Source organism: Vulpes vulpes, chromosome 12, assembly GCF_048418805.1.
Source record: "Vulpes vulpes isolate BD-2025 chromosome 12, VulVul3, whole genome shotgun sequence".
Classification (NCBI taxonomy): domain Eukaryota; kingdom Metazoa; phylum Chordata; class Mammalia; order Carnivora; family Canidae; genus Vulpes; species Vulpes vulpes.
In genome coordinates, this window is record NC_132791.1 from 133,990,095 (window position 1) to 134,004,376 (window position 14,282).

The following is a 14,282-nucleotide window of genomic DNA, read 5'->3' on the forward strand; positions in this document are numbered from 1 at the left end:
GGGTTGCCTTGGCGACGCGTGGCCGGCGCGGGCGGGAGCGGGGCTCGCGGGGCCACTTAGCAGCTGGAGTGGCCGGCCCGCAGGCCTAGGGAGGACGAGGTCGGCGTCGTGAGGTGTCGTGAGGTGTGTGTCAGGGGCAGGGAGGACAAAGGGAGACGTGGGAAGGGGCCGTGGCGGTGGTGGAGGGACAGAGGGCGGCGGGGTGCAGAGGGCGCTGAGGGGCACTTGGAGGGGAGGAAAAGGGGCGGTCGGGGTCGAGGCGTGGCGGGGGCGGGGGCCGTTGTGACCGTTGTAGGCAAGTCTGCCGCCCGGGAGGCCGCTGCAGGACAGGGCCGGTCCCCTGGGCCTGTCAGGGTTGGGTGTGGATGACAGGTCCATGGTGGACCTGGGGGGGCGAGTGCTCCGGGCCTGACCCGCGAACGCTCCGAGGGCCTGACGCTTCTCTGGAGACCCTCGGCGCTGCCACAGTTGGTTTTATCGATGCGCCAGCCTCCTAGAACCTGTTTCCTTGGAGCAAAGTACACATTCTTCACGTTGGAAGCTCACAACCTGTGATCAATGCCTGGGGCGGCTTGTGGGGACGAGGGAGGAAAGCCACAGGTGGCTGCCGAGCTGGAGCTGGATCAAGGAGGGATGCCCAGCTGCTCACACCTTGCCCTCCTCTCCTGGGATTCTGAGAGCCTGCCAGAGATGCTCCTGCCTCCGGGCACGCCTACTTTGCGGAGCCTTCTTCCTTCCCCAGTGCCTTCTCCCCCAGACACAGTTGGAAATTCCACCTTGGGGGACTTTTTTCTCCTTTCTTCTTCCAGTCTGTTCTCAGGGCACCAGGAGTCAGCTGACCTTGGTCTCCGTGATGAGTTAGCATAGTCAATCAACTATGCTAAGGGACCTTTCCAGTACACACAGACGGAGGTTCCTACCCACCCACAGCCATGAGAAGCTAATGAGACATGTCACAAATAGGGTTTTTCTTTGCTTATGGAGGTTGCACATTTTAGTGTGGGTAGGAGGAGAGTTTCATCATGCCTCCCCCCTGCAAGAGAGGTTAGTAAGCTGGGAAGACAGGAGCCACCTAGGAAGATCATCTGGGTGTGCTTCATTGACTGGACAGAAGGACAAAGGGTGGGGAGGCTGGGGACAGTCTTACCTCCCCTGGGCCTTCTCTCACGCACACCTGTGGCCCTCATGGGGTAAGGTGTTTGAGGGCGTGTGCAACCACACCTCAGCTTGGTTGGTTTGTTTATTTATTTATTTATTTATTTATTTATTTATTTATTTATTTTTGCCTCATGATCTTCTGATCTCACACTTCTGGGCAGAGACAGGGGCTCCTCAACCCTCCTTAGTGGGGTGTCTGTCAGGCTGCAGAGACAGGGGCTCCTCAACCCTCCTTAGTGGGGTGTCTGTCAGGCTACTGTCTCTTCCACTTCCATTCATTCCTAAAGCCTTGGAGTGACAGACTTTGTTTTTTGACCCAATGCCCTGAAGAAAGCAGGTTGCCCCAGGGGAAGGAGTGAGGTCTGCAAGACCCTCTGTGGCTCATGGAGCAGAGTGTGGGTATCCCCAGATGAGACGATGATCTTGGGGGGAGGGGTGTCTCAGTCAGTTTGTGAATTCACAAGGAACTGAGTGTATTGGGTGGGGGGCCGGGTGAGGGTGGATCTGGTTGTGGGTGCGCCCCTCAACTGCCCACGTGTCCGCAGGTTCTGCCCACACCATGTCCAGCAAAGCTGAGAAGAAGCAGAAAGTGAGTGCCTGGGGCAATGGCAGCCGTGGAGGGGCCCGCAAGAGAGCTGCCCAGGCTGCTCTGACCTCACAGGCTGCAGAGACCACGCTGCCTTCCGGGGAGCCTGAGGTGGAGCCTGAGCCCCTCAAGGAGGAGCTTGGTGGGTACCTGCTGGGGAGGAGCATGGAGGCAGAACCTTTGTGTTTAGAGAGGGTCGGAGGGCTGTTGCTTCTGGGTAAGAAGCCAGGGCCTCAGTGGCATCTCAGGCCTGTTCCTGGGGTCCTTTTTCTGTGTTTTTCTCCTCGCCGGCCTTAGACCTGTTCTTTCTTTCTCTTTCCCCCTGCCCCTGCCACGTACCAAGAGCTCACCTCACTAGCCAGTGCTTTCCCTCAGCCCCTTCCTCCTCGCTTGGAGTGTTCCTCCTTGCTCCTGCCACGCTGAAGAGGGTTTGATCTCTCCGTTTTTCCCGTTTTCACCCTGGGTGGCAAAACAAATAATGTTTTTCTCCCATTAAGCCCATCACCATGGCGACCCAGCTTGCTTTGCCACCCTTTGAGTCCTAATCCTGACTGATCGTTTCTCCCATCTGTTTAAAGCTCTTGTAGCTCTGCCTCTATTTTGGCAGGGCCTCGGTAGACTGGGGTGGGGGGTTCAGGTTCAGGGCCACGAGAAAAGCAGCCTGATGTCTGCATGGAGGGAGAAAAGAGTTTAAAGAGGCTGCCTCCCATGGCTTTGATCTGAGGGCCTCCTTCCCTGTGGGTCAGCAGGGTTCTGAAGGGTTCTGGTCCCTGCGGCTGTCATGGGGCTGTCCCCCTTCGAGCCCTGGCCAGTGGAGCTATGACTCTGAACTAAGTATAGCCCTCCTCTTTTCCATGGGGCTTCTTTACACAGCTGGCAGCCTGTCAAGATGGAGAGAAAATGGAGTCCCCTTTTCATATTAACAGTGGAGATTAGACATGGGTGGGGAAGAAGGGTCCAGGGCATGCAGGGTACCTAGGTACCTAGGACCCAGATTTTCTCTTGAGTTCTCTCGGAAGCAAGCATCGAAAATGAGACCAGGGCAGCCTGGGTGGCTCAGCGGTTTAGCGCTGCCTTCAGCCCAGGGTGTGATCCTGGAGAGCTGGCATAGAGTCCCACGTCAGGCTCCCTGCATGGAGCCTGCTTCTCCCTCTGCCTGGGTCTCTGCCTCTCTCTCTCTCTCTGTGTATCTCTCGTGGATAAATAAATAAATAAACAAATAAAATATTAAAAAAAGAAAGAAAGAAAATGAGACCAGCTCCTAGAGGTTGGCTTCCTGGAGTAGAGGGAGGGAGCAAGAGAGGCAGTGAGGCTCAGCTGGGAGGGTCCTCAAGTGTGGGGAGGGAGGGAGATTCTAAATGAGAGCACTGACCAGCAAATACAAAGACTCCACGAGTCCCTTAGCTCTAAGCCTTTTTATCATTTGGTGTGGATGAGTAACCCCAGCAGAGGTTCAGAGGGGTCCGGGGCCTCCAAAGCAGCCCTGAACCACAGTAATCCCTGTGAGCTTTGGAGTTGGGGAGGCATTGCAGCCTGTCCTGTTGGAGATGGAGGGGCCAGCTATGGTCTGGGTGTTTGTGTGTTTCCCTCCCCCCCAAATTCATATATTGAAATAAATCCTAGTGCCCAATGGGATGGGATTAGTAGGGGGGGGTGCTTTGAGAGGTGCTTAAGTCATGAGGATGGGATAAGTGCCTCATGAAAGTGGTTCCAGAGAGATCCCTTGCCCAGTTCTTCCACGTGAGGACACCATGAGGAGTTTGTGACCCAGAAGGCGGCTCTCAGTGACCAGGCCAGCATCCCCAGGTAGGACTTTCAGCTTCCAGAAATGGGAGAAATAAGTTACTGGTGTTTATAAGCCACTCAGTTTGTGGTGGTTTGTTAGAGCAGATGCTGGTCTAAGGAGAGCCTGAAATGTTTCTTAGTAAAGGTGGGTTAAAAGGGTAGACACCCCGTCAAGGTCTGTATTAACAACCTGTGCTTCCTTAAACATTTCTCAGTTCCCATTCAAAAAAGAAGAAGAACAGGTTTGTAATTCTATATTTGTAATTTGAAAAAAAACTTTAAAATTTTTTAATTTATTTATTAGAGAGAACTAGAGCTTGTGCATAAGCAGGGGAGCTGCAGAGGGAGAGGGAGAAGCAGGTTCTCCACTGAGCAGGGAGTCCAACTCGAGGCTCGATCCCTGGACCCCGAGATTATGCCCTGAGCTGAAGGCAGACGCTTCACCAGCTGAGCCCCCCAGGCGCCCCAGTGTCGTGTTTTCAAGGCTCATCCATGGTGTAGCATTGTGGCTACTCCATTCCTTTCTGTGGCTGAATAATGTTCCACTGGTATTTGTTCATCCCATCATTTGTTGTTTGAGTTACTTGAGTTATTTTCACTTTTTGGCTGCTGTGAACGCGTGTGCTTGAGTGTCTGAGTACCTGCCTCCCCTTCTCTTGGGGAGACACCCTGGGTCGTACTGTGACTCTGTGTTTAAGTTTCAAAGGGACGCCTTCACTTTGGAATGTTTATTCTCCCCAGAACCAACCTTGGAGGAAACCATAGTAGAGAAGGAGGAATTACAGGAGCCGGAGGTGGATGTGGTAAGTTAGGTCCCCCCACCCCAACATTCTTCCCCCACAACCAGGGCATCAGAGGGTTAGTTGTAAGATGGTGCACGAGGGATTGTCTTCGGTCTGTCACTTGCTTCCTTCTCCTCTTTGCCGGGAGCCTGCTTACCACCAATCTGGTCCACTGGCACAGTTGACCCCCCAGCCTCTGCCCCCAGGAGAAGAGGGCTTTAAGCGAGGGGCAGGTCTCTTAGCTTTCCCATCCTTGTCTCCCCACCTTGAGTCAAACTGGGACAAGCTTAGTTTGTGACACCTGAATCGTTATCAGACGAATTGCACATTGTGGCCACACCCTGGCAACAAGCACTTTCCAGGCCTAGGTGTCAGCAGCATAGTAATACACGCTATAGCTTGGCTATTTTAATTTGCATTTCCTTGATTTCAAGTGAAATTGAACATTTCTTCATATTTTCACTTTCCATTTTCTATGATGTGACATGTCCACTCCTGTCCTTTTTTTTCATGCATTTCCTGGGGTTGCTATGTTTTCCTCATAGGCTCATCTATGTCTTTATATAGGGGAAATTTTAGAGCACCTGGCTTTCTCGGCTTGGAAACTATAAGTGAAAGAGACTTCTCATCCTGCAGGAGAACAGGGAGAAGGGCAGGGTGGCTCTCTGTGTTCATCTTCATGTCTTCTAGTTTCCTTAAATATTTACAGCTTTTCAATTTTAACTTTATTTTTAAGATTTGATTTATTTATTCATGACACACACACACACACACACACACACAGAGGCAGAGACACAGGCAGAGGGAGAAAGAGGCTCCCTGTGGAGAGCCCGATGTGGGACTCAATGCCAGGACCCTGGGACCATGCCTTGAGCCGAAGGCAGAGGCTCAACCCCTGAGCTACCCAGGTGCCCCAGAGCTTTTTTATTTTCTCTAGTAATCTGTACAGACCTATCGTGGGGCTTGAACTCACTACCCTGAGATCAAGAGTCACACACTCCTCTGACTGAGCTAGCTAGATGCCCTAAGTTTCCTGAATTATTTAGTGGGGTTCTACAGATGATATTTTTTCTGATCACCAGTTACAGTGTATTTTTCATCTAAGTTATATATTCTTTGGTGTTTCTCAGTTTTGTCTTTTCCCCTCCCTTCTTCCTCTCTGGCTTTTACTTTTTTTTTTTTTTTTTCTTTTTTACCTCCTAATCAGCTTTTACTGGATATCTCCTATTACTTCTGTGTCCCAGGAGGCTGCAGCCTTATCCTTTTTTTTCTGGCTTGCCATCTTTGCTCCTGGTTGCTTGCTTCAGGCTAATATCCTATGGGTTCTCTTGATTTAGTTTGACTTCGAGGTTGAGGATTGCTTGACGATGCATTTTTACAACCATAGGCATAAAGGAGAGATCTTGAGAAGGTAATGTCTTGCACTTTTCATCCAGTGATCTATTCTAGTTTTACTTGTAGAAGCAAGGTAATCTTATTGTCTTGTTTCTTCAGAAGCTTGAAACCTATCATTCAGTTCATCCTCAGCCTTGTCTTCACCATTCTGGATCCGTGTGGCTTCTCATCCTCCTTGTCTTCAAGTGTACTCAGGAGAAAGGCCTCATCCTAATAGCCATACCTGCTTTGGCTCTCTGCTCTCCTTCTGTAGAAGCCCCTTTTCCTGTCCCGAGCCATGCTGACAGGTCTAGTGGATGCCGTATGGACAGCAGAGCATGACGCCGTTCTGGAACACTTTGCCCGGGACCCTTCAGAGCTCGTCCTCACCATCTTCATCGACCCCTATGCAGGGCTGAAGCTAGAACTGAGTATGCCAGTACAGGTGGGTACTCTGCTGTCCAGACTCCAAGGCGCTCTTGCCGGGGAGCCGAGAATTCTGTGTATCTCAGTGTCTTTGAGTCTTATCTGCTAAACCCAAGGTCTGTTGAACCTCATGTTGTGTCAGGAACCCTGCTTGGCGGTGGAATACAGAGAGGAATGCGGTGGGGTGTTGCTTTTGGTGATTTCATGGTCTAGTGGGGAAGACAGGCATATGCAGAAAATTTACAAATATTATGATGCCATGGGCAGAGCTTCATAAGAGCTTTATAGGGACAACTAATAGAGCCAGTAGAGGGCTGGCAAGGCTTGGCGATGCAGGTGATATTTCAGGTGGAGATGAAAGGTAAATAGGATTTCACTGAGTCTGGGTAAGAGCTGTTCTGGTTAAGAACACTCTATGTGTGGAGAAGAGCTTTGGGAAGTGATAGTGGAAAGGTAGGCAGGGCTCAGCTTGTGGAGGGCCTTGTGTGTTATGCTTATACAATTTGGCTTCTGTCCCAGAGGGAACTAGCGAAGGCCTTCATGGGTAGGTAGATAACTATTTCAGCAATGTGGAAGATACATCAGTGAAGAGTAAACCATGGGTAGGGAGACAGTTAAAAGACGGGTATAGAGTAGCATCTGGGCAGGGTGTGTACAGATCATTATTGTAAAATTCTTGTAACTTTTCTACATATTTGAAATTTTTAAAATAAAATGTTGGAAAAGAGAAAGGCTTTTGCTTTGCTTTTATTGGCAGTGCACATACAAAAATTGAAATGATAACATGAGCATGGCCCTGTGCAGTGGCACAATTTGTGAAATGTTCCAGATTAAACAAAAGCAAAAACAGACTGTAACTTTTTCCTGCACATGAGCAGTAGTCAGCTATAAGACCTCATGGAAGAAAAAAAAAAAAAAAAGATCTCATTCATAAAAGGAACAAAAATTTGCAAAAATGTGTAGGATTTCTATGAAAGAAAATGACTGTGCTGTGGGCCATGTCAGAAGATCTGACTACACAGTGAGCCATATCCTGTTTCTAGGTGGGAATCTTAATTATAAAGACCGTTCCATCTAAACAAGTGCACCATTTTAACGCAACTCCAATCAAAGTACCACAGTCCCTAGATCCCTTGTGTAAAGATTTTAAGATATACCCAGAAAAATGCATGAAAATCACAAAGAACATGATGAAGATGAAAGTACTGGAGGAGAGCTATAAATACGAACATCTCATATTAAACCATAGAGATTAAAACAGAGTTGGGGCGCCTATCTCTCCATCTCAGGTCATCAGTTCAAGGCCTGTGTTGGGCATGTAGCCTACTTTAAAAATAAATTTTAAAAAATAAAACAGACTTGTACTGGGCCAGGAATATGCATCACATACACAACATTAAAGACACAAAATACAGAAACGTATATGTAAGCATTTTCTATTAAAATTGCATTTAAAATTTGTAGGGAAGAATGGATTATTCAGTGAATAGAATTGGGAAATAGGGAAAACAAAATTTTCTTTTTTTTTTTAATTTTATTTACTTATGATAGTCATACAGAGAGAGAGAGAGAGAGGCAGAGAGATAGGCAGAGGGAGAAGTAGGCTCCATGCACCAGGAGCCCGACGTGGGATTTGATCCCAGGTCTCGAGGATCGCGCCCTGGGCCAAAGGCAGGCTCCAAACCGCTGCACCACCCAGGGATCCCAGAAAACAAAATTTTCCATTGAAAATCTATTTAGGGCAGCCTGGGTGGCTCAGTGGATTAGCGCCGCCTTCAGCCTGGGGCCTGATCCTGGAAACCTGGGATTGAGTCCCGTGTCAGGCTCCCTGCATGGAGTCTGCTTCTCCCTCTGCCTGTGTCTCTGTCTCTCTCTCTCTCTGTGTCTCTCATGAATAAATAAATAAAATCTTAAAAAAATATATTTAGCTGGGGGGAGGGGAGAACAGGGAGATGTTAGAGGGCACAAAGCTTCTGACACCAAAAGCGAAGGCAACCAACCAAAGCTAAGCAAGTGAAATTACATCAGATCAAAAAGCTGCACAGCAAAGTTTCTTCCATCAACAAAATGGAAAGGCAATCTCAGGAATGGGAGAAAATATGTACAAATCATATATCTGATTAGAGGTTAATACCCAAAATATAGGGATCCCTGGGTGGCGCAGCGGTTTGGCGCCTGCCTTTGGCCCAGGGCGCGATCCTGGAGACGCGGGATCGAATCCCACATCGGGCTCCCGGTGCATGGAGCCTGCTTCTCCCTCTGCCTGTGTCTCTGCCTCTCTCTCTCTCTGTGACTATCATAAATAAAAATTAAAAAAAAAAAGAAAAAAAATACCCAAAATATATAATATCCAAAATATATAAAGAACTCAAACAACTCAATAGCAAAAAAAACAAAAAACAAAAAACAAAAAACACAACAGTCTGATCAAAAATTGATCAGAGGTATTGCAGAGACATTTTTCCAAAGAAGACATACAAACGGCCAACGGGTATTTCAAAAAGTTGTCCCTATTGCTAATCAGGGAAATACAAATCAAAATCACTGTGAGATACCATCTCACACCTGTTTGACAATGGCTATCATCAAAAAGACAAGATCACAAATGTTGGTGAAGATGTGAAAAGGGAACACTCATGTGCTGTGGTGGGAATTTAAGTTGGGGCCACCACTCTGGAAAACGATATGGATGTTCCTCAAAAAATTAAAAATAGAACTATCATATGATCCAGCAGTCCGCTTCTGGGTATATGTCCAAAGGAACTGGAATCACTGTCTCAAAAATCTATCCATACTCCATGTTCATTGCAGCATTACTTACAATAGCCAAGGTATGGGCACAGCCTAAGTGTCCATCTGTGGATGAATGATAAAATTCTATATACACACAGTGGAATATTATTCAGCAATGAGAAAGAAGAGTCCTGTCATTTGCAACAACTTGGGTGGACCCTGAGGGCATTATACTAGGTGAAATAAGTCAAACAACGACAAATACTGTATGATCTCACTTATATGTGGAATCTAGGGGAAAAAAAAAAAAACCCATGCTAACTCATAGAAGTAGACAACAGATTGGGGGTTGCTAGAGTGAGGTAGGGAAAATGAGTGAAGGTTGGCAAAAGGTACAAACTTCAGTCTTAAGATAAGTAAGTTCTGGAGGTATAATGTACAAATGGTGACTAGTTAATATTGCCTTGTGTATTTGAAAGTTGCTAAGGTTAAAAAAGTTCTCACTGATGAGACAGAAAAAAATTGTAACTGTGTGAGGTGATGCATATTAACTACACTTATTGTGGCAATCACTTTGCAATAAATACATAAATCATGTTGTACACCCAAATTAACACAGTGTTACAGGTCAATTATAGCTCAATAAAACTGAGCGAGGGAGGGTACCAAGTTTCATTTATTCAAGACAATGGTTCTAGAGATCTATTATACAGCATGTATCTACTGTATCTATTATACAGTATTACTATGTGGTGTACATGACATTTGCTACGAGGGTAAATCTTTTTTTTTTTTTTTTTAAGAGGGTAGATCTTAAGTGTTCTCACTGTACATACATACACAAAAAGGTACCTCATGAAATGCTGGATATATTTTTATTGTGATAACAAAACATCAAGTTGTACACCTTACATATATACAATCTATATTTGTCAATTATGCCTTAACGAAGCTGAAGAAAATTTATTTGATATGCTGAAATATACTCTAAATAAGATCAGGGACCTAGTTGTATACTTTTGGGTTAAGATGGCCAATTGAAACTTCCTTAAAAAATTACTACTGTTGATAAAATGGTCAAAAAAGTAAAACTAGAAGAAGAAGAAAAAAAATCACCCAAGTGTAAAGAAGGAAAAGAGCATAATCTAATCAACTTTAAGAGTGGATGAACAATGAAAGGTCTATGCCCCGAGTTAAGAAAACCATCCTCCCCACAGGAATGGTGGATGCCCAGAAAGTTGGCAACCTTAGCTGGGCATGTAACAAAAATCTGAAAAAGGAGAAAGAGCCCAGGTATCTTACACTGCTTGAAATTAGTCTTCACCACCTACCCATCCCCTCACGCAATTCTCTTAGGTTAGAGAAAAGTGAATAGAACATAAAATACCCAATTCTTTCACTTTGGTAGGGAGGTGGTGGAGAAGAAACTGGGCTCTCATAGCAGGACATCAAGAAGTCACCCACAGGGTGTTAGAGCAGAAAGGATGAATTCCCTGAGCTGCTCCTCAAGCACGAGGAAAGAAATTGCATGGTAACTGCAAGCATCTTACATCAAGCGGCAAAATGTGGAGCAGAAAGAAACTCCTCACAACAGCATCATGTCCCAGTACAACTTAGTAGGAGCATGAATTCAATTTTTAAAATGCAGAGAGTCAAAATAATGCAACATGAGAGAGAGAGAGATGAAAGGGAGATAGCAGATTTTAGGAAATAAAGCAGCATACTATAAAACTCGTAGGTTAGAAGTGGCAAGGAACTGACTAGCTATCACTGCAAATCTGAATTGCCACAGAAGAGAAGCTTGAGATAATTACAGTGCACGAGGAAGAGAAAGCCAATGACAACATAATTAGAGAAAAGTTAATAAGACAAGGTGATCTAATATAGAGCACCGACTAATGAAATAGTGTAAATGTAAAGATAAAATACAAAGCATTTCCCTGACCTACAGAAAGAACTGAATCTGGGAATTGAAAGAATGTACTTTCTCCCCAAAATTCTGTTACACCATGTTTAATGCCAAGACACATCTTAGGTACGCTGTAACCTCCAAAGAAATTAATTCTTTAGGAGCATCGCTTATGCAGCTTTCCTGCCAAGAATATTCAACTTGAATCTAATGACAAGGAAACAATCAGATTAATCCAAATTAAGGGACATTTTGGAAAACGATTGGCCTGGACTGTTAGATCAGTGCCATGGAAGAAAGACAAAGACTCGGGGACTGTACAGGATTCAAGGGGACTGAGAAGACATGACTATGTGTGATCCCAGACTGGATCCTGGGTGGCGAACAACAGCTGTAAATGATGTTATTTGGACCATTGGGGAAAGTTGAATATGTATTGTGTATTGTATGAAGTTCAATTTTCTGAGTGTGGCATTTACAGGATTGGGTATGTTGGAGGATATCCTCATTTTTCGGAGCTATATGCTGAAGTATTTAAGGATGCAATATCACATGGTGTCTACAGCTCACTCTCTAATGGCTCAGCCAGGAGAGGGAGAGAGAGTAAGAGAGTGGACTTGAGCACAAATAGGGCAAAATGTCAACAATTAGTGACTCAAGATTAGTGACTCAAGTGTGTTGTTCACTTACACTTTTCTTGCAGTTTTTCTAGGAGTTGAAATTGCTTTCAAAATAAAAATTTGGGAAATAATTACTTAGTGTTCTAGTCAAAAAAGCAAATTGTCTAGCAGGAGGAGACATTAGCTGGTGGCAGACTTCTCCAATCACCCAGAAGAATACTTTCACAGAGTTCTCCAGGAGGACCGTGTGCCCCAAGCATTTTATTCCCAGCCGAGATGGTCAAATACAAAGGCCACTAATGAGCAGTCATTTTCAATCTTGAAAGAACCCTACTCTATAAAACAAAAATAATATCATCCGTGGAATATCTATTCCATTAGAAATGAACCAAGCAGGCAGGGGTGCTTGGCTGGCTTAGTGGATGGAGCGCTTGACTCTTCATCTCGGAGTTGTGAGCTTGAGTCCCACATTGGGTGGAGAGATCACTTAAAAACAAAATCACTTAAAAAAAAGAAAAAAGTGAACCAAGTAAACAACTCAGGAATAGAGCTTCTAAAAACATTCAATTCATTTAAATAAAAACTAATACTAAATAACCACTGGTGTTATGGTTATGCTGTGAAATGCAAATGCTACCAGCCTGGACAGTGTAAATGTAACAGTATAATGAACACTGAGCAGCGCTGAGCAAGAGGGAGGGTATGAGGTGCTAGTGTTCTTATTTCTCAAAGCAGTGAGTCACTAGGACTTAACATTGGAAGGTAGTGGAAAATGAGCCTCAATATTTTAAAAAACATTTAATTAATTAAGAGAGTGAGAGTTTGGGGTGGGGAGCAGAGGGAGAGAAGCAGATTTGTGGCTGAGGATACAGCTCAACACAGGGCTCGATCTCATGACCCTGAGGTCATGACCTGAGCTGAAACCAAGGGTTGAATGCTAAAAGACTGAGCCACTCAGGTGCCCCTGAAACTCAGTATTTTTAATAATCTCATATGACTTTAGAAAGGGGTCTTTCAGAAAGAAATCTCTCTCGCAGGTGAAGAAATACTTATTGAAGCTCAGGGGTGCCTTTATCTTATTCACAGCAGAGTCCTTTTATTCTATGAAATCCAAGTGAAATTAAATCTAATACTTTTAATCAAAAATAGTGTGATCCTACTTTGAAATAACTTTTAATCAATTTGTTCTGTACGTGTCGATCTATAGAAATGTCTGGAATAATGTTTTCTGTAGTGTTAACAGCATTAATGTCTGGCTGGTGGAGTTTTAGATGACGGTTTAGTTTTTATCTCTGTACTCCTCTGTATTGCTTCAGTTATTTATAACTAACCTATGTATGTTATTTTTTAAATGATGAGGCTTCATTTGATTTATTCTTCCCCTTTATTTTATTTTTTAAAGATTTTATTTAATTTGACAGAGTGAGAGAGAGCATGAGGGGAAGTGGTAGGTAGAGGGAGAGGGGGAAGCAGGCTCCTCATTGAGCAGGGAGTCTGATGTGGGGGCCTCAATCCTGGGACCCCGGGATCACGACCCGAGCTGAAGGCAGATTCTTAACTGACTGAGCCACTCAGGCGCCCCTAAAAATTTCGTTTTTATAAGTAATCTTTACACCCAACATGGGGCTTGCACTCATGCCCCTGAGACCAATTGTCATCCACTCTTCTGACTGAGCCAGCCAGGTGCCTCAAGAGTCTGTCTCTTGGTTTATCTCTCTCTCTCTCTCTCTCTCTTTTTTCCCTTTGCTCGTTTGTTTTATTTCTTAAATACCACACATGAGTAAAATCATATGGTATTACATATGTATATCATTTTAACGAAAATAATAGTGTGAAGCTTTTAAAAAAATACACTCGAAATGCCAAAATTCAATTCTGAGTAGTGGGAAGATGGATGATTATTAATCTCCTCTTTGTGCTTTATTTTCAGTTTTTGAAATTACATAAATTATAAAGAAAGAGTGGGTACAAAAGCATGCATGCATGAAAGGTGGATCTGGTCTTAGGGACGAATGGCTTTTCTCAGCATGTAGGAGTCAGAAACTTGAAATTTGAAAGCCGTAGCTACATGAGGGTCATACATTTCTGGATGTAAACAACAACAGCCACACAAACTCACCATGAACAGAATTGAAGGGTACATGAAAATTTAGGGACCAGGCATACACAACTGAAATGGGAGACCCTGGACAGTTGCCTCTTACTTCCATTCTTTCTCCTCCCCACTTATCCTATAGCTCAAAGGCTTCCTCCGTTCTATCCTTTTCCTTCCATCCATCCGTCCAGCATTTATTGAGCATCTAATATGTTCTAGTCAACTGTGTTGGTTCTGGAGCCAAGTTGGACAGAGTACACAGTCCCTACCTGCAAGGCCTACTCTCTGCATTTCCTTCCCACAGTTTTGGGTACAGACTCCGTTATTATGTCCCTGAAAGAAATAGGAGGCACCTTGCGACACGTTTGGTGAAGGATCAGGATACCCCAAAGGAATGTGGCAAAGAACTCAGCCAGAGTTCTTTCCTGACAGGTGCCTCAGATTCTGCTGGGTATTGTGCTGGGTCTGGAGACTGATCTCTGGTCCCCTGTATTTTCATGCAGCCCCAGAACCAGATTGTCTACTTCATTCGCTGCGCACCAGTTCCCATCACCACGGAGAACTTTGAGGCAACCGTGCAGTTTGGGACCATGCGTGGTTCCTACATCCCGGCCCTGCTTCGGCTGCTCAGTGGTGTCTTTGCACCTCAGATCTTTACAAACACAACCTGGCCTGAGAGTATTCGAAATCATTTTGCTTCTCATCTGCATAGATTCTTGGCCTGCCTGACAGGTGAGCAGGAAGACTTGGGTGCCTGGTTTCTCTCTGGTGCTGCACTGACAGTAGAGCAAATGAGGCAGGTGGGAGACTCATC

General features: G+C 45.2%; 1 protein-coding gene across 6 annotated transcripts in view; it reads left to right on the forward strand.

Moving 5' to 3' along the window:
- The window catches only part of DNAH2 (dynein axonemal heavy chain 2), an 87,097-nt gene continuing 72,815 nt past the window's right edge, over positions 1-14,282 (forward strand). For all 6 annotated transcript variants that reach the window (XR_011995912.1, XR_011995911.1, XR_011995913.1 and 3 more), the window contains exons 1-5: positions 1-123; positions 1,704-1,886; positions 4,271-4,332; positions 5,960-6,130; positions 13,972-14,200. Coding sequence is in view for 3 of the 6 variants with exons in the window: in XM_026005413.2 (XP_025861198.2) it covers positions 1,718-1,886; positions 4,271-4,332; positions 5,960-6,130; positions 13,972-14,200 (631 nt within the window). In the remaining 3 variants the exon portion in view is untranslated. The remainder of the gene's footprint in view (positions 124-1,703; positions 1,887-4,270; positions 4,333-5,959; positions 6,131-13,971; positions 14,201-14,282) is intronic.